Genomic DNA, 17640 nt, shown 5'->3' with positions numbered 1-17640 from the left:
CACACTGAACGCAAATGAGCACAAAGCAATACAAGTCAAGGTAACATACCAAGGTTTTTCTAAACAGCTTACCTAGAAAGCTGCATTGTGAATGCTAAGAGGGTGACCTGAATACTGATGATGTGTATGTGGATTTTCATGACCTGTTTCATGAGACTTGGGGATAAAGTGCAGTCTGTGCTGGGTTGCATAGCTCTGAGGGCATCTTTGGGGTCTGCTACTCAGAATTTGGTGAGTGCATGGGATGATACTGCAGCCCTACTTGAATGCCAGTAAATGCTATGCATGGGATTGAACCGTAGCTAAATAGAAGTTTCAAACTGGACTAAGGTCACGTCCACATTAATGCTTTAGTTGACAGCAATGGTGTAGTTTTGAAGGAAACACCCTGATCACCCCCTTCTATCATGCACAACAGAGATGGATTTGCAGAGAGCAGTTTTGACGGATTCTAATCTACAGTCATTTGCAGAAAACTAAATTGGATGCTGTGCTTCTGAGGTGCAAACCCTAATGGGGGTGTGAGGATTGGCCTTTCAAAAGGATTAAAACCAGTCATGTGTGGTGAGAACATGTGGTCTAAAAGACCAGATTGAATTGCTGACAGGGGAGCTGGAGCAACAAATATTGTGATAAAATAAGGACTTTCTAATGTAGGCACGGTCTAGACCCATTGTCAGGTGCACCACTGCATTTAGCAGGCAAAATTTTTTTCTAAATTGAGTAAATTCAGTTGCAAAACAGGGTCTTGTCATGTACATGCTATTTGGGCCATGTACAAATAGACAACTCCCCTGCAAAGCTTTTACATGCTAGAAACACATAAGCATTAATGTTTGGGTGTCAGGGGATGTTTGCATTTCTGTGCCGCCTTTATTTTCTTTAGTATGTTTTTATTTTTATAAGAAAGATGAAACAAAGCTTTTCAGTAGGAAGAAAGCTTAAAGTAATAGTGAGCTCTTAAAATCTTTGGCTGTGTTGTGGTCTGTTATGTTTTGCTTGCTGTGGATTTGATGTCCTCCTCCTCTGATGAACAAGTGCATGTGATTAAAGGAGTTATTAAGCTACAAGTAGAGAAATGATGATAGGCCACACAGATTTGTAAACAACAAACAGAAGTGTGTACAAAGGGGCTAGAGCATTTTTATTCCAATTTTCATGTCATTAGTTTTTCTTTTGAGGTAGTCTCAATGCTGAAGCAAAATGACCTCCTTTGTTACTACAAAAAAAAAAAAAAAGAAAAACAAACCTGAACATCGGCTACGTTAAAGAGAATGCATTTGAAGTATAATTTTTAATGGCAGTTGGGAGAAACTGGATGTGAGAAAGTTTTTTGGATTGGCTTTTTTTCCTCTTTTGAAATATCTAAGGACACAGATTGAAAATAAGATTTCTAGAAATCCCTAGGTACCTAATGCCCAAGAAAAAACACCTCTAAACCTTTATCTGTATTTCTAGATACTTGAGATATTTTAAAAAAAAAAATTACTTCAAAGTGCTTAATTTTCCTTTGGTCTTACAGAAAAAAAAATGCTTCTTCTCTACAAAATTCTGGAAAATAGACATTATTGGGAAATGTCAAGCAGGAATTCATGAGGCTAGTGGTGGATATTTTTCTTGTGACACGTGTAGGAGCAGAATCCTTGCATGCTGGTTTACTCTGTCGTCATTGTGATGCTGGAAAATACATCAGATCCAAAATACCTACGTAAAGTGTCAACAGGGAAGACCCAAGAGTTCTGGGTCTTCTGCAGTGTTCCTGCTGAGCAGTCACACTCTTGCTTTGCAGAAATCGCCATGGAGTAGTTGTAGTTGGGTACAATCTTCTCAGTTGTCCCTGAGTGATTATCATTTCCAAATGATCTTGGTGTTAAATCATGAATTTGGCGGCTGCAAAATAAGTAATAGGGCTTGGGTGACGAGGAGGTGAGGCTGGGCGTGTTTATGTCAGATACAAAGTTTCTGGTTTTATAATACAACATTGCCTCACTTTATACAGTTGAATACTAATTTGGGATACTGCAGTTCATGCTTTCACTAGACAGTGTTGCAACCTGAGATGCTACCGAAAAATAGTTGTGAAAAATCAGGTGTGTTTGAGTCTCTAGACTGTCTGGGGGAATCTGGACCAGAACAGTGTCCTTCCTTTCAGGTTCCAGTGAAGACAAGCATGCTTGTCAAGTGGTCCAAGAAGACTCAGCTGGATGAGTGGCGCACTGAAATGTAGACAGCTTTCTTAGCCTTAAATTTCTCTAGCCATTTCCAGACTCAACTCCGAAGGCGCAACTTTTCAGTAATACCATCTATCAGACAGATGGCTTCTGGAAGACCAGAGGAAGAGGGGCATCGAGACTCACAGAGGTTACCAAAGCCAAATTTTAATAACTTGAAAAAGGGAGTATAGGTGTGTTGGGCTGAATATTTAACAGCCCTAGATCTTTGTTTGTGTGTTGTGTACACAGGGACATGAACTGGAGAGTAAAACTTAAACCCGGGGGAGGATCAACTCATATGTAATTAGATATTGGTATTTATGCTTGCAGTGCACCTTACAGGGGGGAGAGCACAACACAGATGAATGTTGATCTTTTAAAATATTTGAACCACTTCCTCTGAAAAGAATGGAGTTTGGTACTAATCACAGTGCTGAGTCAGCACTGTGATAGCGCATTGTGATACAGGAAGTCCTTTATGAGCTGTCTTACTCCAGACCAATTTGTTCACTGTAAGGCTGGGTTAGTTTGGCTGCAAAGCAGGAGAAACTCCTGGCTTCTAATTCTTCAGGGACGTGTGTAGACGACAGTTCCCTGCAGCTATCTGCTGAGGTTCAACATGCTGGATTGGCATATTAGACTTGGAAGGAAGGTAAATTGTTAGTTGGCTGAGCTTAACAAGGTGAAATGAGGGAACAATTAAAGAAATGGGAGTTTATACTTTGAATATAATTGTTAGGGTGTAGCTTTTTGGAACTTCCTCCTACTTCTGAAAAGGTGGGAGTTTCCTTCTCATTTAGTCAAGCATTTCCTGAATGGGTGCCTGAAATAGGGTTGGTCTTTTGGATTTTTTTTTCCCTTCAGCAGTGACTCACCTGGCTTAATATCAGCAATAAACTTTTAACCGCAGGTGGAAAATGTGCAATGCCAGACAATCCAGCTGGTATTCCACTTTCTGTGTGTGGCGCTGACAAGAATATAGTGCTTGGACCAGTTTCAGGTGGGAGGAGATGTTTATTTCTCTTCCCAGTCTGCAAAATGGCTTTTGAGACTTTTGCGATCCATTTGGAATGAATGTAAGGCTTCTTGAAAAGTCACTCTGCATTAATGCCAAAGCATTCCAATGGACATGAATATTTCTTTTGTCAGTTTTGGTTTTTCTACCTCCCATTCCTTTTTTCCCCTGCTTGTTTTGCTGGGGAGATTACCCCATAGAGAAAGTTGACTTTTCTGTGGAGCTTGGGATTGCAAGGAAGATTGGTCTTCTCATTTGGCACATTGGTTGAGTTTTTGCCTTATCAGATTGCAGAAGGAAGCCCCCTTCTTGTGAGATGTGCCGTGTGTTTCAGCTCTGTGTAAAGGGGAGGTGACCGGAGGAGCCAAGGGACTCGGTTGTTTCCAGTAACATCTTAGATGACTCCAAGCCTCATATACAGGGCAAAGACTCAGGCACTGGGCAGGGAGGAGAAGAGAGGCTATGGTTCTTAGGTTGTACTTTTTTCTCAAGGAATGAGATGATTATGCTTAGTGTAGTGAGTGACTCTGGGCAGCTGTTGGAGTGAGCAGGAAATATGGTCAGAGATGGACCCCATCATACAGTAGGGAAGTTTAGATATGGCTTTAGATTCCATAACTATGATATATTTGTGCCATTCCAGACCAAATAGAAGAGGAGCTCTGGGGATTTGGGCCAGGACAGAGAACTTTGGAAAGCAGTAATGGTGAAAAGATCAATGAGAATCTCCTGTGTAGTGACAATTCATAGCAAATGTTTCATTTTGCCTTTGGACTGCAAATGCAGAAGCAAAGCCTGAGGGACTGCATAGCACTGGAGGGTGGTGCTTCATGTTGCAACTCACTGACTGTTCTGCATATCAGGAAAATAATTGTAAAGAAAAGAATTAGATGTGGATAAAGGTAAAGATTCAGATATTAATCCCTCCCCCAAAAAATAAAGCATCTTACCTTGAAGAAGGAGCATAGAATTGAGAAAAGGCTCAGGTGAACACTGGGGACAACTTCACAGAAGGGTTGCAGGAGTCCTAGCACTGGGGCATTGTACAGTAGACAATGGAAAACAGTAGAGAACCTGTCTGTAAGGATGACCCAAGATCTTGCCGTCTTGAGTTGTCATGGTTAGTTTTTAAGGTCTTACTGCCATCTAGTGACTCTTGGGGGGAAGAGCAGAGTCTCTCTGAAGAGCTGTTTGTTCTTCGTGTTATTGGACAAGTACATTTTCTTTCCCCTCAGCCATCCCTGTGCATTTGCGTTACATCTGCCCTCTCTCTCATGCCTTAAGGTATCCATCTATCCATGCGAAAGGTAATGAAGCAGCAGCTGTGCGGACAACTGCAACAAACACCATTTGTCATCCAGTTAATTCCGAATGTCACAGTAAGGGCTGGGGTTTTTTCTCCCAAGAACCACAAAGAGGACCAATTGTAACATGCTGTTCTCCCCTTCTTAATCCTTTCACTTCCTTTTCCATGCAGAATACAAACCAAGCTACGTCCGGAATCGCTCAATCCGTTCTGTGTCTATTGAGCTGGATGGAGCTATTTATAACTTGGGTTTAGAGGATGGCTACCAACCTGTCTTACCAAGAAACATCACCAAGCGACACAAGATGCAGAGGGCTATTCTTCGTGAGGAGGAAGATAAAGACATGGGGGAATACAGTGGCACTGGTGGCATTGCAGAGTATACAGCCCCTAACCTAATAAAAGTGACTCACAGGTGAGTGCATGTGGTATATTTCGAAAAACTTTTGCTGCTTAAGTGGCTGCTTTACATAAATTGATGTGGCAACTTGTGATAAGGATATTGTGTCCCTTTTGGATACCCAATGTAGCTTCACTAAAATTCTTCTTCTCATCTGTACAACAGCTTTTGGGTTTGTTTTAATTTTGTCATGTACAGAGGCCCATGAAGCTACCGAAGAACTACAGCAGTGCTTTTATGTCTTCTGCACTTTGGAGACAGTAATCACTGATCAGTGCATGTTGCCAGTGAGGACAAGCAAAACTGTTTGCAACAGTTGTGTGTACACCTATCTGAAATCAGGAAAGGCTCCACCCATGGAAATCTCAGTGTGCAGTGGGTAACTTGGCCTGGCTGAAGACCAAAGGCTCTAATCAGAGTATGATCTAGTTCATGTCATACTCCAAATCAGTCCTAAGGGAGGACGCAGCCTCTCAGAGCTTTCTCTAGCCAGTGCTAAGAAAGGAAAAATCTTTGTCATGAAGTTGGATGGATGAGGAGCACTGGGAAATGGAACATATTGAGAAAGAGGTGAGGGAATTGTCTGGGCACTCTAATAGCTAAAAATCTTTTCCTCAGTGTGCAAGTCTAGGGACTGGTGATGTATCTTCAACTGTACTTAATTAGTTTAGCCACCATTTCCGCTTGTGAATTACAGGAAATCCACCAATCATTATTGATTACATGCATTAAATTGTTTCATGACTAGCTCATGTAAACATGCACGACCCAGTTAGGTGCTGTTGAAATCTGTGGTTTCTATTTGACTTCCGTTTACAGGGTTAGAGACTCACTAGTACGAGGAAACATGGCGAGATTGACATCAGAGAATTGTGCCCTCTTCCCCCAGCTGTCATGAATGCTCAGGACCCATGAATCACTATTTGTACTTTTCTTCTGGAACAAATTAAATTGATTTTTGCTGCCTTAGTGGGTGAATCCCAAATCCATGCAAGGAACTGTCAGGAAGGTTGTGCATAATTCATGAGAAGTCCCCAAGAATACTTGCAGAAAAGAAGGCAGTGGGACAACGTGCATGAATTGGTTAAAAGAAAATAAAGGAGTATTGAAAATATTCTGCTTTAATTTAAACAAGCATTCAAAAATGACTACATGGTACTTGTTGACCCCTAATAAACTTCTCAGGTAAATCTGTCAAGCATTTGTTTGTGTGTTTTTGAAATAATTTTAAAACCTGGATTGCATTAGAAGTTAATGAAACATAAGCACTTAAAATTGTCAGAGGGTATTTTCCCTTTGAAGTCAGTGAGATATCTTTGAAAAATTTTATCCCTTTTGTAGAAAGAGCAAAATTTCTTTGTTTCTTCCCCCCCTTTCTTTATGGTGTAGTAACACATCTTATAAATAAATACTTTATCCTTGCCCCTATCCCTGTATCACCTAATTATGCATTGGGAAATTGCTCCTGAGTAATGCTTTCTGTGCTTGCTAGTTAGTAGAGATTATTTATGTAGACAGCCTAATGAATAAGCAAGAACTCTGTGCAGCGCAATTTGCATACAGAAATTAAGCAGTCAACAGGTTTTGCTTGATAGGAATATTCTCCCTGAATTTTTCTGCTTCTGAAAAATTTCCATGGCAGCTCATATCCAAACTTCTTTCCTGGCTCATAGCACACTCCTCTTGAATGAACATTGTCTTTTTGAATTCTGCATGTCATTTCCAGTCTGGCTTCTCATCTGTCCTGGAGCTGGGTTATTAAAACCAGCTGTTTGCATTGCTCTGTATGTGTGTATCCACTATAATAAATGTTGTTTGCTTTCCCGTGCCAAGGTGCTATATCCTGGAGAATGATACCGTTCAGTGTGACACAGATCTGTACAGGTCATTGCAAGCTTGGAAGGACCACAAACTTCATATTGACCACGAGGTGAGTGATGTTATCAATCATGTGTTTTCAGCGTGTGTTTTTAGCATGGTTTTCTGTGAGCTGATAGGATCACGCTGACTTGTGTCTGTCCGCCTCTGGGTATCTGTCTCTCTGCCTGGAACCTTTTGAACTTGCTGGCTGATTTCAGAGTAGATATTTCAGAGATAATTAAGTGATTACAAGTTTGTGGAGACAAGATGCTGAGTGGAGGAGAGAACAGCAACTGAAGGGACAGCTGAGACATGTCATAAGCCTTAAGAGATAAATGAGAGACGTACAGGTCTGCCCAGCCTGGGAAAAATTTCATCTGGATCTTTTTCACATCTTATTAGCCCTGCTCTCCAATGTACCTCTCAAAAAGAAGACTTCAACTGTCAAACACAAGCCCAAGGAAAAGTGAGCTTCATTAGTTTCAGTACTTCTAGAATTATTCATTTTGCTTGCTTGTGTTTAACCCTTGCACTTTGGAATTGAATTCATTTTCCTTAGGCTTGTGTATATGAAGAACCTGGAGATAATGGTGGAACAAATGCCAAAGGGAAGCATAAAGAAACGACCTCCTGTAATCTCTTACCAAATGACATGAATTCATAGCACAGTCCTATGTAAGAACTTGTTGGCTCCCTTTTATGGTACAGGTTGATGTGTAGCAAGGCAGATAGACACTGGAAAACTTACTAGCTTTACAAAAGGGCAATTTCAGTATCACCATACTCTTCTAATTCTTTTTTCTTCAGAAAATGGAGGCTATATGGAGTGCTAAAGAAAATGAGAGCTCTGTTCTGTCGTGTTCCTGATGTAGGGTCACAGGGCTGGATTCTTTGTGTATTTTTCTTGAACGTTGCCATGTGCTTCCAGTAGACTTGTGGTCACTGATGTCCAATGGTAGCTTTGCAGTGACTTTGTTGTTCGTACTGGATTCTTTTGTTTTTTTCTGCTGCGTAAAGAACTGAAGTAGAAGCCTGTAATATCCACCTGAGTGGAAATGGGCCACACTGATTGTGAGCTAGACTGAACAAAAGCAGTAGTTTCATTCACTATAAAAAAAAATGGGCAGTTAAAAATCAACCATGTCAGTGGCACATTTAACTGCTGATCCATATCCCATGCGGCCAGATGTTGCTAAAGACTGCCATGCAAAATGATGGAGCCTTGCTGCTTTTCTTTTTCAGAAGCTCTGAAGAGGGGACTTCAGAGCACTCCCTCCCCACCTCCTTCTCAGATTCATACCAGGCTGAAATTTAAGGGCTTCATTTTCCTTTGAGTAACCTTTCTCCCCTTGCAAATGTGCTGTAGAGCGCAAGAGGAAAAATCACAATGGAACCGGGAGTGGTTGTCTCAGTACCTGAGGCTGTGTGGCCTCTCATTCCCCCAGTGCCACATTCTGCTTTCACATTCAGTGATCAGAGCTGGCAGACTGCACCAGAGAGATTTCCTCCTGCTGTAGTTTCCTTTTGGAAAGGTAGATAACCTGAAAATGCCTGTTAGTGGTGGGAATCATGGGAGATGGTGAAAAGGAAGCATTTGGTGCAATAGAATGGGTTTGAGAAGGTTAGAACAAGACTAAGTCCTGCTGTATTTTTTTTAAACTGTATCTTTACTTTCTTTAGATTGAAACTTTGCAGAATAAAATAAAAAACCTGAGGGAGGTGAGAGGTCATCTGAAGAAGAAGCGTCCTGAAGAGTGTGATTGTAACAAGATCAGGTATTTCTTGTGTACTTCAGAGTAATTATTTGTAGTGTGCAAATGTAACTGATTTGCGTCTTCACATGAGAGAATCAGAATCTGTTTTTCTAAGTGGCTGCCTACTTACCGTACTCTTGTGTAATGCTTTCTGGGGGAGCTGGACTGATGCAGAAGCACAAGGCCCACCTTCTGCCAGGAGGGAGTTTAATGCCTCTGTTTCAAGTGGTGACGATGTAAAAGGACGTGTAACATGGCTTATAAACCAGTTAGTTATGATCTTGTACTGAAGATGCTGCTATTAGATAACAGAGATGAGTATTTTAAGCTGCAGGCTTTTTTCTGAAAACTTTTGTCCACAAGGGCAAATTGTCAGTATTGTGCAGTGTTACACAAATCTGTTTCAAAAAGAATAGTATGTAAAATATATGGAATAATAGGGTAGAGAGATGTCAGAATTTCTTCCCATTCAATTTCTTCAAGGCTGGATGTATTACCTCCTAGGATGCAATCACTGCAATATTTAGCAGCTATGCCAGGTGGGAGAAGCAGGAATTTAACAGATGATGCAGAATAACCATATTTTTGTAACCTCCGTTGACTTAGTGCACCGGATCATTTTTTTCCCTAGCGCAGATGATTTCTGAATTTTAAGTGCAACAGGTAATATTAAAATAGTGATTACACATTAAGGTCTCTGCATAGTTGGTTTCTCAAATAGCCAAATACTTGCAAAATGCCCACCGATCACATGGAAAGAAGGTTCGAGCAAACAAGCACAGCAGAAAATCTTTCAAAATTAAATGTTAACCCACACGGAATTTGCCTGTGAGAAAACTGTTCAGAAAGAAACCAGGAGCAGCTTCTCCTGATCATAGTGATCACAGAGCAATCTCTGAGGCTGCTGTGAGCCAGATGTCACCAGGAGTACAGCAGCCGCAGTGGCAGTAGCGGTATTAGTATGACAAAAAGGCTGTATACTTGAATGTACTCAAAACCACAAGGCAGCTGTGCTGTTATCTGTGGCTAAATCAGCTTTAACTAAGTAGCCTTTATGAGAGGGTATGGATGATACTTCTCTGTCTCATTGGTATAACAGAATGAATTTTTGACCATAACACTTAAATCCTTGAGGCATAACACACCCTAGTTTACAGATGAATTCTGCAACATAGCGTCAGCAACAGCTCACTAAACTATGGAGAAGATCAAGTTCATGGGTTATGCCACCCCATACGTGGAACCCATGGCAAAAAGTGTTTAAAATGAAATCAGTATCATTCTAAATAGCAAATCCCCCAAAAGTTTATAAGTTTATATTGTCTTATAATCCACTGCTTTCAAAATTGATGTTAACAACTGAGTTTATTTAATACATACTGTAAAGATTAAGTTATTTTTATAATTACTGTTTTATAGTAAATGTAAAGAACGTTACATTTTTCAGGCCCACTATAGGAAGCACTTATATCTGCGCATAGTGTTATTAAGATGAATAATCTTAACTACTGAAATCAATTAACTTAATCATCTGAAGTACGTATGTTTAAGTATTTGTAGAATTGCGTTGGATTAGGACTGAGCATTTAGGATTAGTTAATGAAATACCCAGTGTCTGTGCAAGATGAAAAAAATGACTGAAGATAGAGAGGGTGTTAAAAATGTTGTTAATTTGCTATAAGGATTAAATTTATTAAAGCTCCGAGTAGCATTAATAATTTAAAAGATTTGCTTTGTTTTGAAGGGAATTTTAGCCTGACAACTAGCTGAATTGTGATGCACTGCTTAGAAAATAACATATATTGAACTTAGTTTGTCTTTGCTGATTTGTGTGGGTAGTATAATGAACTTTACCAGTCAGAAAATACTGCCATTGACTAAGGCTGTTTTGTCGTTTTTTTTTAAACTTTGCAAACTATATAGAAAGAAAACTTCTGTAAAATCTTGTAATCTGGAGACAGAGCCAAAACAGTAGAGCCACCCAGCTAGAATCTGTGTGTCTGCTTACACCCTCCATATCTCAGAATACATTAGACACTGCTATTGCTGGAACAGTTCCATGCATCTTGTTAAATTTTTCCTGGAACTTCTGGGTAGTAACAATGGAGAAAAAAACCCAACCCTACAAAGCACAACTGGTATTTAAATTCTTTCATTCAGAAGGAAAATAACAGGAAGGTGGTATATGCTTGTTGTCTTATCATCTGAACAAATAAGCGAATACTCAGTTGAAGAAATGTAACTGAATTATGAGTCTGTTGATTTTATCTGCCCTGTGTAGGGAAACAAGGACCAATGACAACTCAAACTGAAAATTGTAGCTGGAATAATCTGTGGATGAGTATTGCGATACAGTGTTAGAGCAGCAGCTGTCACTATGCACAAATGAGCTAAGGAAAGAGAGGCACGACAAGGCTCAGAAGTGCCTGAGCCAGTCTAGCAAGGCTGCTTTTGTATTCAGCTCTAACCCTGAATGAATAAATTGAAGGGAGGAGTGACACTGGATTAAATCTGCTCCAAATCCAGTATGAAAGTGTGGTATGAACAGGAGCAATTGTCTTTCTGTTGATCATCAACAATGCTGTTTCTATTTTCCAGTTACCATTCAAAACACAAGAGCAAACTGAGGCACAAGGGATCTAGTCTTCATCCTTTCAAGTAAGTGAAGGCCTGTTCCTTTCCAAGAGAAAATGCAAAGGCGTTAACGTTTGGTTCACGCACACAGCTATAAACTAGGCTAGAGTAGTGATATTTCATTTATCCTGTCTTAAGAAGAATAAACACAGAGACACCTGGGCAAGGAACCAAGCCCGTGTGGAAATGCTTCTAAATTTGAGATGAGGTTCCTGGTTTGGGAAATGGCACATCACAGATTCAGGCAAGCCTATAAGCCCCTTCAGCTTTGTTTTCTCTTTCAGTGACATTGAATTTCAAAGAGTTATATCCAGAGATATTTGGAAGAGAAGCCATTTAACTAAAAAATGCCAGTTATTTCTTTCCCTCAAAGCAGCTTATTTTATTAGCTGCTTCAGTTTTTTTAGATGTGTTCAAGTATAATAGAGTCTGCATGACCCTAATGTTTCATGTGTGCAGGAAAGCCCTACAGGAGAAAGACAGGCTGTGGCTGCTCCGGGAGCAAAGACGAAAGAAGAAACTGCGCAAACTGCTTAAGAGAATAAAAAATAACGACACTTGCAGCATGCCTGGACTGACCTGCTTCACCCATGACAACCAACACTGGCAAACTGCTCCCCTGTGGACATGTAAGGATACTTTAAACTAAGTAATAGGTGGGCAAGGTAGAGGCTAGGCTGGGCGGGGATGCTGGGTTACTGGGAGTTAGCGCTATCAGTAGTTACGTAGCCAAAGCTCCGCAGCCTTCCTCATACTAAATAATCTCTTGTTCAGTGTTGGCATTATCCTTGCACAAAAGGCAAGGAAGTAAAAAACAAAACCAACTGCAAATAAAAACCTACAGATATTGTGTACAATACAATTATGTGTTGTATGTCACATCTGGAATGTTTCCCAACCAGACAACTAGCCAAGATGCTGGTGAAGTTAGCCATGTCGTGTGGGTTAGCCATGCATAGTAGCAGCAGCTGATGCTGGAAGGCATTCTCTGCTTTAGAGCTCAGGAGTCAGAGAGAATAACTGTCTATGAATAAAGTAATACCATAAAGAAATAAACAGTGCTTAAATACAGCAGCATGTAGCTTATGTCTTTATAACTCTTCAATTTGCAGTGGGCCCTTTCTGTGCCTGTACCAGTGCCAACAACAACACATACTGGTGTTTGAGAACAATCAACGAGACCCACAACTTCCTGTTTTGTGAATTTGCTACTGGATTTTTGGAGTATTTTGATCTCAATACTGATCCATATCAGGTACCTGATCATAGCACAGCTCTAGAAATACTTCATTGTTCCTTATTGATGATAAATTGAAATAGAGCCATATTGGTGCAGGATCTAGATGAGGCCTAAATTGCTGAAGGTAGTACAATTTGGCTTCTTTCCTGTTGCAAACAAGCCATATGTATTCCATATATGACAGTTACTAAACTACAGAGCAATAGTTACTAATAAGAACCCCTGCTTATTGCAGCTAATTAATGCAGTGAATACACTTGATAGAGATGTTCTCAATCAACTGCACGTCCAGCTCATGGAACTAAGAAGCTGCAAAGGGTATAAACAATGCAATCCGAGAACCAGGAACATGGATCTGGGTAAGTGCTTCTCCTATTACACTCAAAACCTCTTACTTACCATTATCAGTCAAAAGGATTTTAGTATTTATACATTCTATTAATGTCCTGCTGAGGCTGATGGCTGCATGCTCAAATTTTTGTATTTGTTCAATTTGTGTTATGTAATATTTCTTAAATGAAGAATGGTACTTAAATAGTACAGTGAGGAGTGTTGCTGAAATGCAGGGGAAGGAGATGAGGAAGGAATAAAACTGAAGAAAGAGGGAAAAGAATGCTCCAATAGCTGCTTGCACATTCAGAGACTCGTAGGACAATTCAAGTTTGAAGGGACTTCTGGAGTTCCTGTAGTCCAAACTTCTGCTCAACATGGGGTCAGCTGTGAGGTCAGACCTGGTTACTCAGGGCTTGATTGGTCCAGTCCCATCTTGAAAACCTCCAAGAATGGAGACTGCACAACCTCTCTGGGCAACCAGTTTGGCCGTTGAGGTTCAGCATTTTAACTGAAGGCATAGTTTTTAGAAACACTTCTTTAGAGACGGGGCAGTGCATGGAGCATTGTGGTCAACTGGCTTAAAAATAACTTCAGCTTCACAAAGGACACAAGTGCTTAAGCTGATCAGTTTTTCCCTACCTGTGTTAGTGCACTGTAGTTGGGAAATAACAGCACATCTAAGAAGGGTTGCATTATGCTACTGAAAGAGGTGGTCTTGTAACTATGGATTTAATTCCAAAAAGCAAAATGGGCCTTTACTCTTGTTCTAGGTTTCTTTCATTGTTTCCTATCCCTTAAATTTTCTCTGGGTTTACTCAATGGATCTTGGTTTTATACCACTCGTGATTATTTTTTTTTTTAAATGTTTGATAGCAAACCAGAAGGTACAGTTACTTGTATTTCTCTTTTTAAATTGCATTTCTTATACCCCTTAGTACAATTAAGTTGACACAAGAAATGCTATTTTTAAAAACTCATAGCCTTTAGAGCTTGAAGACCCCCACCCCAAAAATACTGTTATCTACCGGAGTCCACCAAAGCCAAAAATATTATTTTGCATCTTAGTATGTGCACCACGCAGCTGTATGTTTTGAAATCAACAGGTGTTGGCATTTAAATACACCACTGAATGACATTTACAGAAAAGTTTCAAAGATATCTATCCCAATTTACAACCTATTTTACCTAGAATAAGGGCTTAAATATGAAAATAATTGCTCCAGTTTACATGTATGGCAATACACGATAATCTGCTAATATTCTTAGGTCTCTTTTTAAATTGCAACTTACCTGATACCTTATTCTGTTGCAGGCAATGGTTAGTAACTTTGTTAATTTTTCCTCATCTAGGACTTAAAGATGGAAGCTACGAGCAGTACAGGTACATTTTTTTAAAAATAGTTAAATTATTATTCTCAAGTACTCCCTGCATGCTAAAGGAGTTAGGAGTGTGGGATTGGGAACCACATGGACAGACACTGCCTGGAATGGTGTTTGCAAGATCTTCCGATCCCAGTTACTTTGAAACACTGGAGCTATGTCTGTTTCAACGTTACAGCACGTTCTACTCTTTGTAGTCAAAATTCAGGCTAAACTCTTCTTCTTCCTCATCTTTCAGACTGTAGTGCTGGTGGTTTTCTTGGTGATGGTTAACTTTTTTCTCCTTTTGCTGCTTGAAAATTAGGCAGTTTCAGCGTCGAAAGTGGCCAGATGTGAAGAGACCATCATCTGCCAAGTCACTGTGAGTTCGGAGCAGTTTGCAAAGAGCATTAAGCTTTTACTTACCTTTATTTCCTTCAGTTCTCTTTTTGCATGCAGCACCTTTTTTCTATCCTCGTGGAATGCTTAAGTGGGAAGTCCTCTAAATTATGCAAGAGATATGATACTGCCATCACTACAGAGAACTCCTGCTGTACAAAACCTCTTGGTACATGTTATCTGGGAGCATTAAGGTTAAGGCAGTTTCACATATGAGCAAAGGTGGATGCTCAGTTGAAGAAACCAATTATGGTTAACTCATTAAAAGTTAGAATGATTATATTGGTTTTGTCTAAATTTAAACTTGTAGCAGCTACCTAGTAGTCTCTTACACCATCCAGAAAGAATAAAACTGATTATAATTTCTCGGAGTAGAGAGAGTATTGTGTATTTTCTTGCTGTTTTACCAACCACAGCTTTATCTGCTGTGAGAAAAAAAGCAAGTTAGAACAGAAAGTAGACTACAAGACACATCTGTACATTTTGTTTTCTTCTGACGTTATACTAAAATCTAAGATTGCATTTTGCTTACTTAACTGCACTTTAAAACTTGAAGGTGATATTCAGTTCTCAGCTTGCCAGAACCCAAAGGTGAGATACAAATTTAAAGACATGAAAAAATACTACCTTTGCTGTGCCAGTTGCTGTCTCTGTATCTCCCCTTAAACAGAGGGTTGAGACTTCAGCTCACTGAAAATCCTAAGGTGCTCTCAAATTGTGCAGAGAAAAAATACACACAAGTACCTTAACAGGGCCAGTCTAGCGTTCTCAACTCCTCCAAGAGGATTTGCTCATTTAATGGTACCATTTGACTGGCTTTAGAACCAAAATAAAGCTAGAATTAATGAGCTACAAGTTTTGTACAGGTTTCAAACATTGTTGGATTGTTTCTGTGATATACCTGCTATATTTTTATAGGTGGACCACAGTGTTAAAACTCTTTTTACCTGCATGGAACCATTAAAGATATATTTCTGCTTCCTACTAGAATGTCATACACTAAATCATGTTTGTTTTATTTTAAAGAGGACAACTGTGGGAAGGATGGGAGGGCTAACCTCCCCCTGCCGCTGCACCTCCATGAGGATACAAACTGGCCAGAACTTGAATCCATGGACAGACTAAATGCAAATGCGTATGACTTCAGAAAGAATTATAACGTTAGCCTGGAGGACTGGATAAACTTTGGGGCTGAGATAGGTAGAATGTTTGCACTGGTGAGTGAATTAAATAGAAGCAGTGATATTATGGGAAAGGCTGTCAGAAATACAGGTCTCTGAAATCCACTATTGTACCTGCTTTTTGCTTTGGATTATACCTCACCTGCTTCACAAGGCATTTTACTTCAAGAAGACACCACTAACACTGACCCGGGAACTGCCTGAAGAGGAAACAGAGCTGCATCCCAAAGAGGATTGCCATCCCCGTGGGCAAAGTGCACACAAAGACAGCAGAAGTAAACGTAAAGCATTTTTCAGTTCAACTTCGGATGTCATGAGAAAAACTTCAAAGCCAAGAACAACTATGAAGCAAGATTTCAAAAACACGGACACTTTCGCTTCTAACTGGGGTAAAGGTAACAGTGGAAAAAAACTTTTAAGAGATTCAGGAATTGCAGCGAGCAGCATTGAATATTCTCAACACCATCGTATTTCTCAAATTTCCTCTGAGGATACATATTAGTTCCACGTCCATTTGTTCATCCATCTGACACCTCTAGGAAAATTAGAGAAAATCTTGACTAACAAGGACACTAGATCTTTGGAGGGGTTGTGTAAATATTGCTCAATATACTGTTTGAAAATAAATCCCTTCAGGTTGTGAAGAATTTTGTTAATAAAAAGAGTGGAATGCCTACACACCATTTCTCAAAATTTTACTTAATGTTGCATAGTACATTTCAGAATTTATCCATTTTTAGAAGTACTGAAAAATTTCAGTAAACGTACATCTTAAATTTTAATGAAATCAGATTTGTATGAAGTTTTTTTATGTGGTAATATTATATTGTATGTTCAAAACCAAAACAAGTCCTTTGAGAAAGCAGCATTTGCTTAGGAGTGTAACTTTTACATTTATTTAAAAAAAAAAAAAAAGGCAGCTCCGAGAAGTTCAATACTTGTAGCCAATAAAGAATAATGTAGTTATAGTTCAAGTCTACAAAAAAGTAGATGTTCTGAATGGCAATTACTGCGTAAAGGATTTTAAAGGGAAAAAAACACATCATTTTACTACAGAAGCACAGTGTACAGAGTCGATTAGAGTATTTTCATAAAGTCGTTATTAAATACATTGTAGTACAGGCACTAGCGGTGATATTTGTATTTATAATTTTTTTCACGTTATTCTGCTACCTGTTTTAAAGGCACACGCAGGAGGGAGCTCATGTGACAGACTCAACCAACTGTGGCCTTCACTCTTAACAAAGAGGTACTTTTTTTCAAAACACAAACTTAACTTGCACTTATAGAAACACAGTGTGAAAATACATCACAGAAATTATTTTGATACCCTTCCTGGTTTTTGCACATTAGGAAATTCAAGTGGAATTCCTTCCTGAGGGATATAGGTCTCTGGTACCACATCCCCATACTCGAAAAATATACTTGAACTTACTATACTTTAGGAACTGAGGAAAAGAGTGGCATTGGGGTCTTTCATTGTCTGTGCTAGATAGTAAAACTAGGCTTGAGCTTGTATTTGTATCGCACATGAATAAGTCAAGTACACTTCCAAAATTTTCTGGCAAGTTGTTGTAATTATGGAAGTAGTATATGATTGTCTGTCTCAATGGAGCCATAGATTTTGTTTATAACCTGTTACAGATTTCATGCATTATGAAAGAAACATCTGCTAGATGATGAGATCTGGATCAATACGAATAAGTAAAAAATACTAAATTTTAAACTCACTGATAGAAACACATTTTTGCCACTTTCCAGAGAAAAGCGGTAGCTGTCTACCATTCCTGGTAAGCGTGCAGTAAGAAAACTAGGTTAGATTTAAAAAAATTGCACTTACCTTTTTTTTTTTTGTGTGTGTGTGTTCAGCCTATAGTCTGGCAAGGTGAGGGCGTGACTATCAGAATCCCGCACGGCCGTGTCAGTCAGACGCCTGAGAAGTCAGC

General features: G+C 39.5%; 1 protein-coding gene across 1 annotated transcript in view; it reads left to right on the top strand.

The window, feature by feature from the left end:
* SULF2 (sulfatase 2) overlaps positions 1-16366 on the top strand; it is a 62756-nt gene extending 46390 nt beyond the window's left edge. The window contains exons 11-20 of the mRNA XM_082491217.1: positions 4706-4949; positions 6768-6864; positions 8475-8569; positions 11147-11206; positions 11642-11811; positions 12295-12437; positions 12658-12781; positions 14106-14136; positions 14440-14496; positions 15540-16366. Coding sequence (XP_082347343.1) covers positions 4706-4949; positions 6768-6864; positions 8475-8569; positions 11147-11206; positions 11642-11811; positions 12295-12437; positions 12658-12781; positions 14106-14136; positions 14440-14496; positions 15540-15570 — 1052 coding nt within the window. The 3' untranslated portion in view covers positions 15571-16366. The remainder of the gene's footprint in view (positions 1-4705; positions 4950-6767; positions 6865-8474; positions 8570-11146; positions 11207-11641; positions 11812-12294; positions 12438-12657; positions 12782-14105; positions 14137-14439; positions 14497-15539) is intronic.
* Positions 16367-17640: the final 1274 nt, after the last annotated feature.

This window comes from Vanellus vanellus (genome assembly GCF_965231255.1).
Source record: "Vanellus vanellus genome assembly, chromosome: 15".
NCBI classification, from domain to species: Eukaryota; Metazoa; Chordata; class Aves; order Charadriiformes; family Charadriidae; genus Vanellus; species Vanellus vanellus.
The sequence above is the reverse complement of the archived record's forward strand: the minus strand, read 5'-3'. Positions and strand labels throughout refer to the sequence as shown.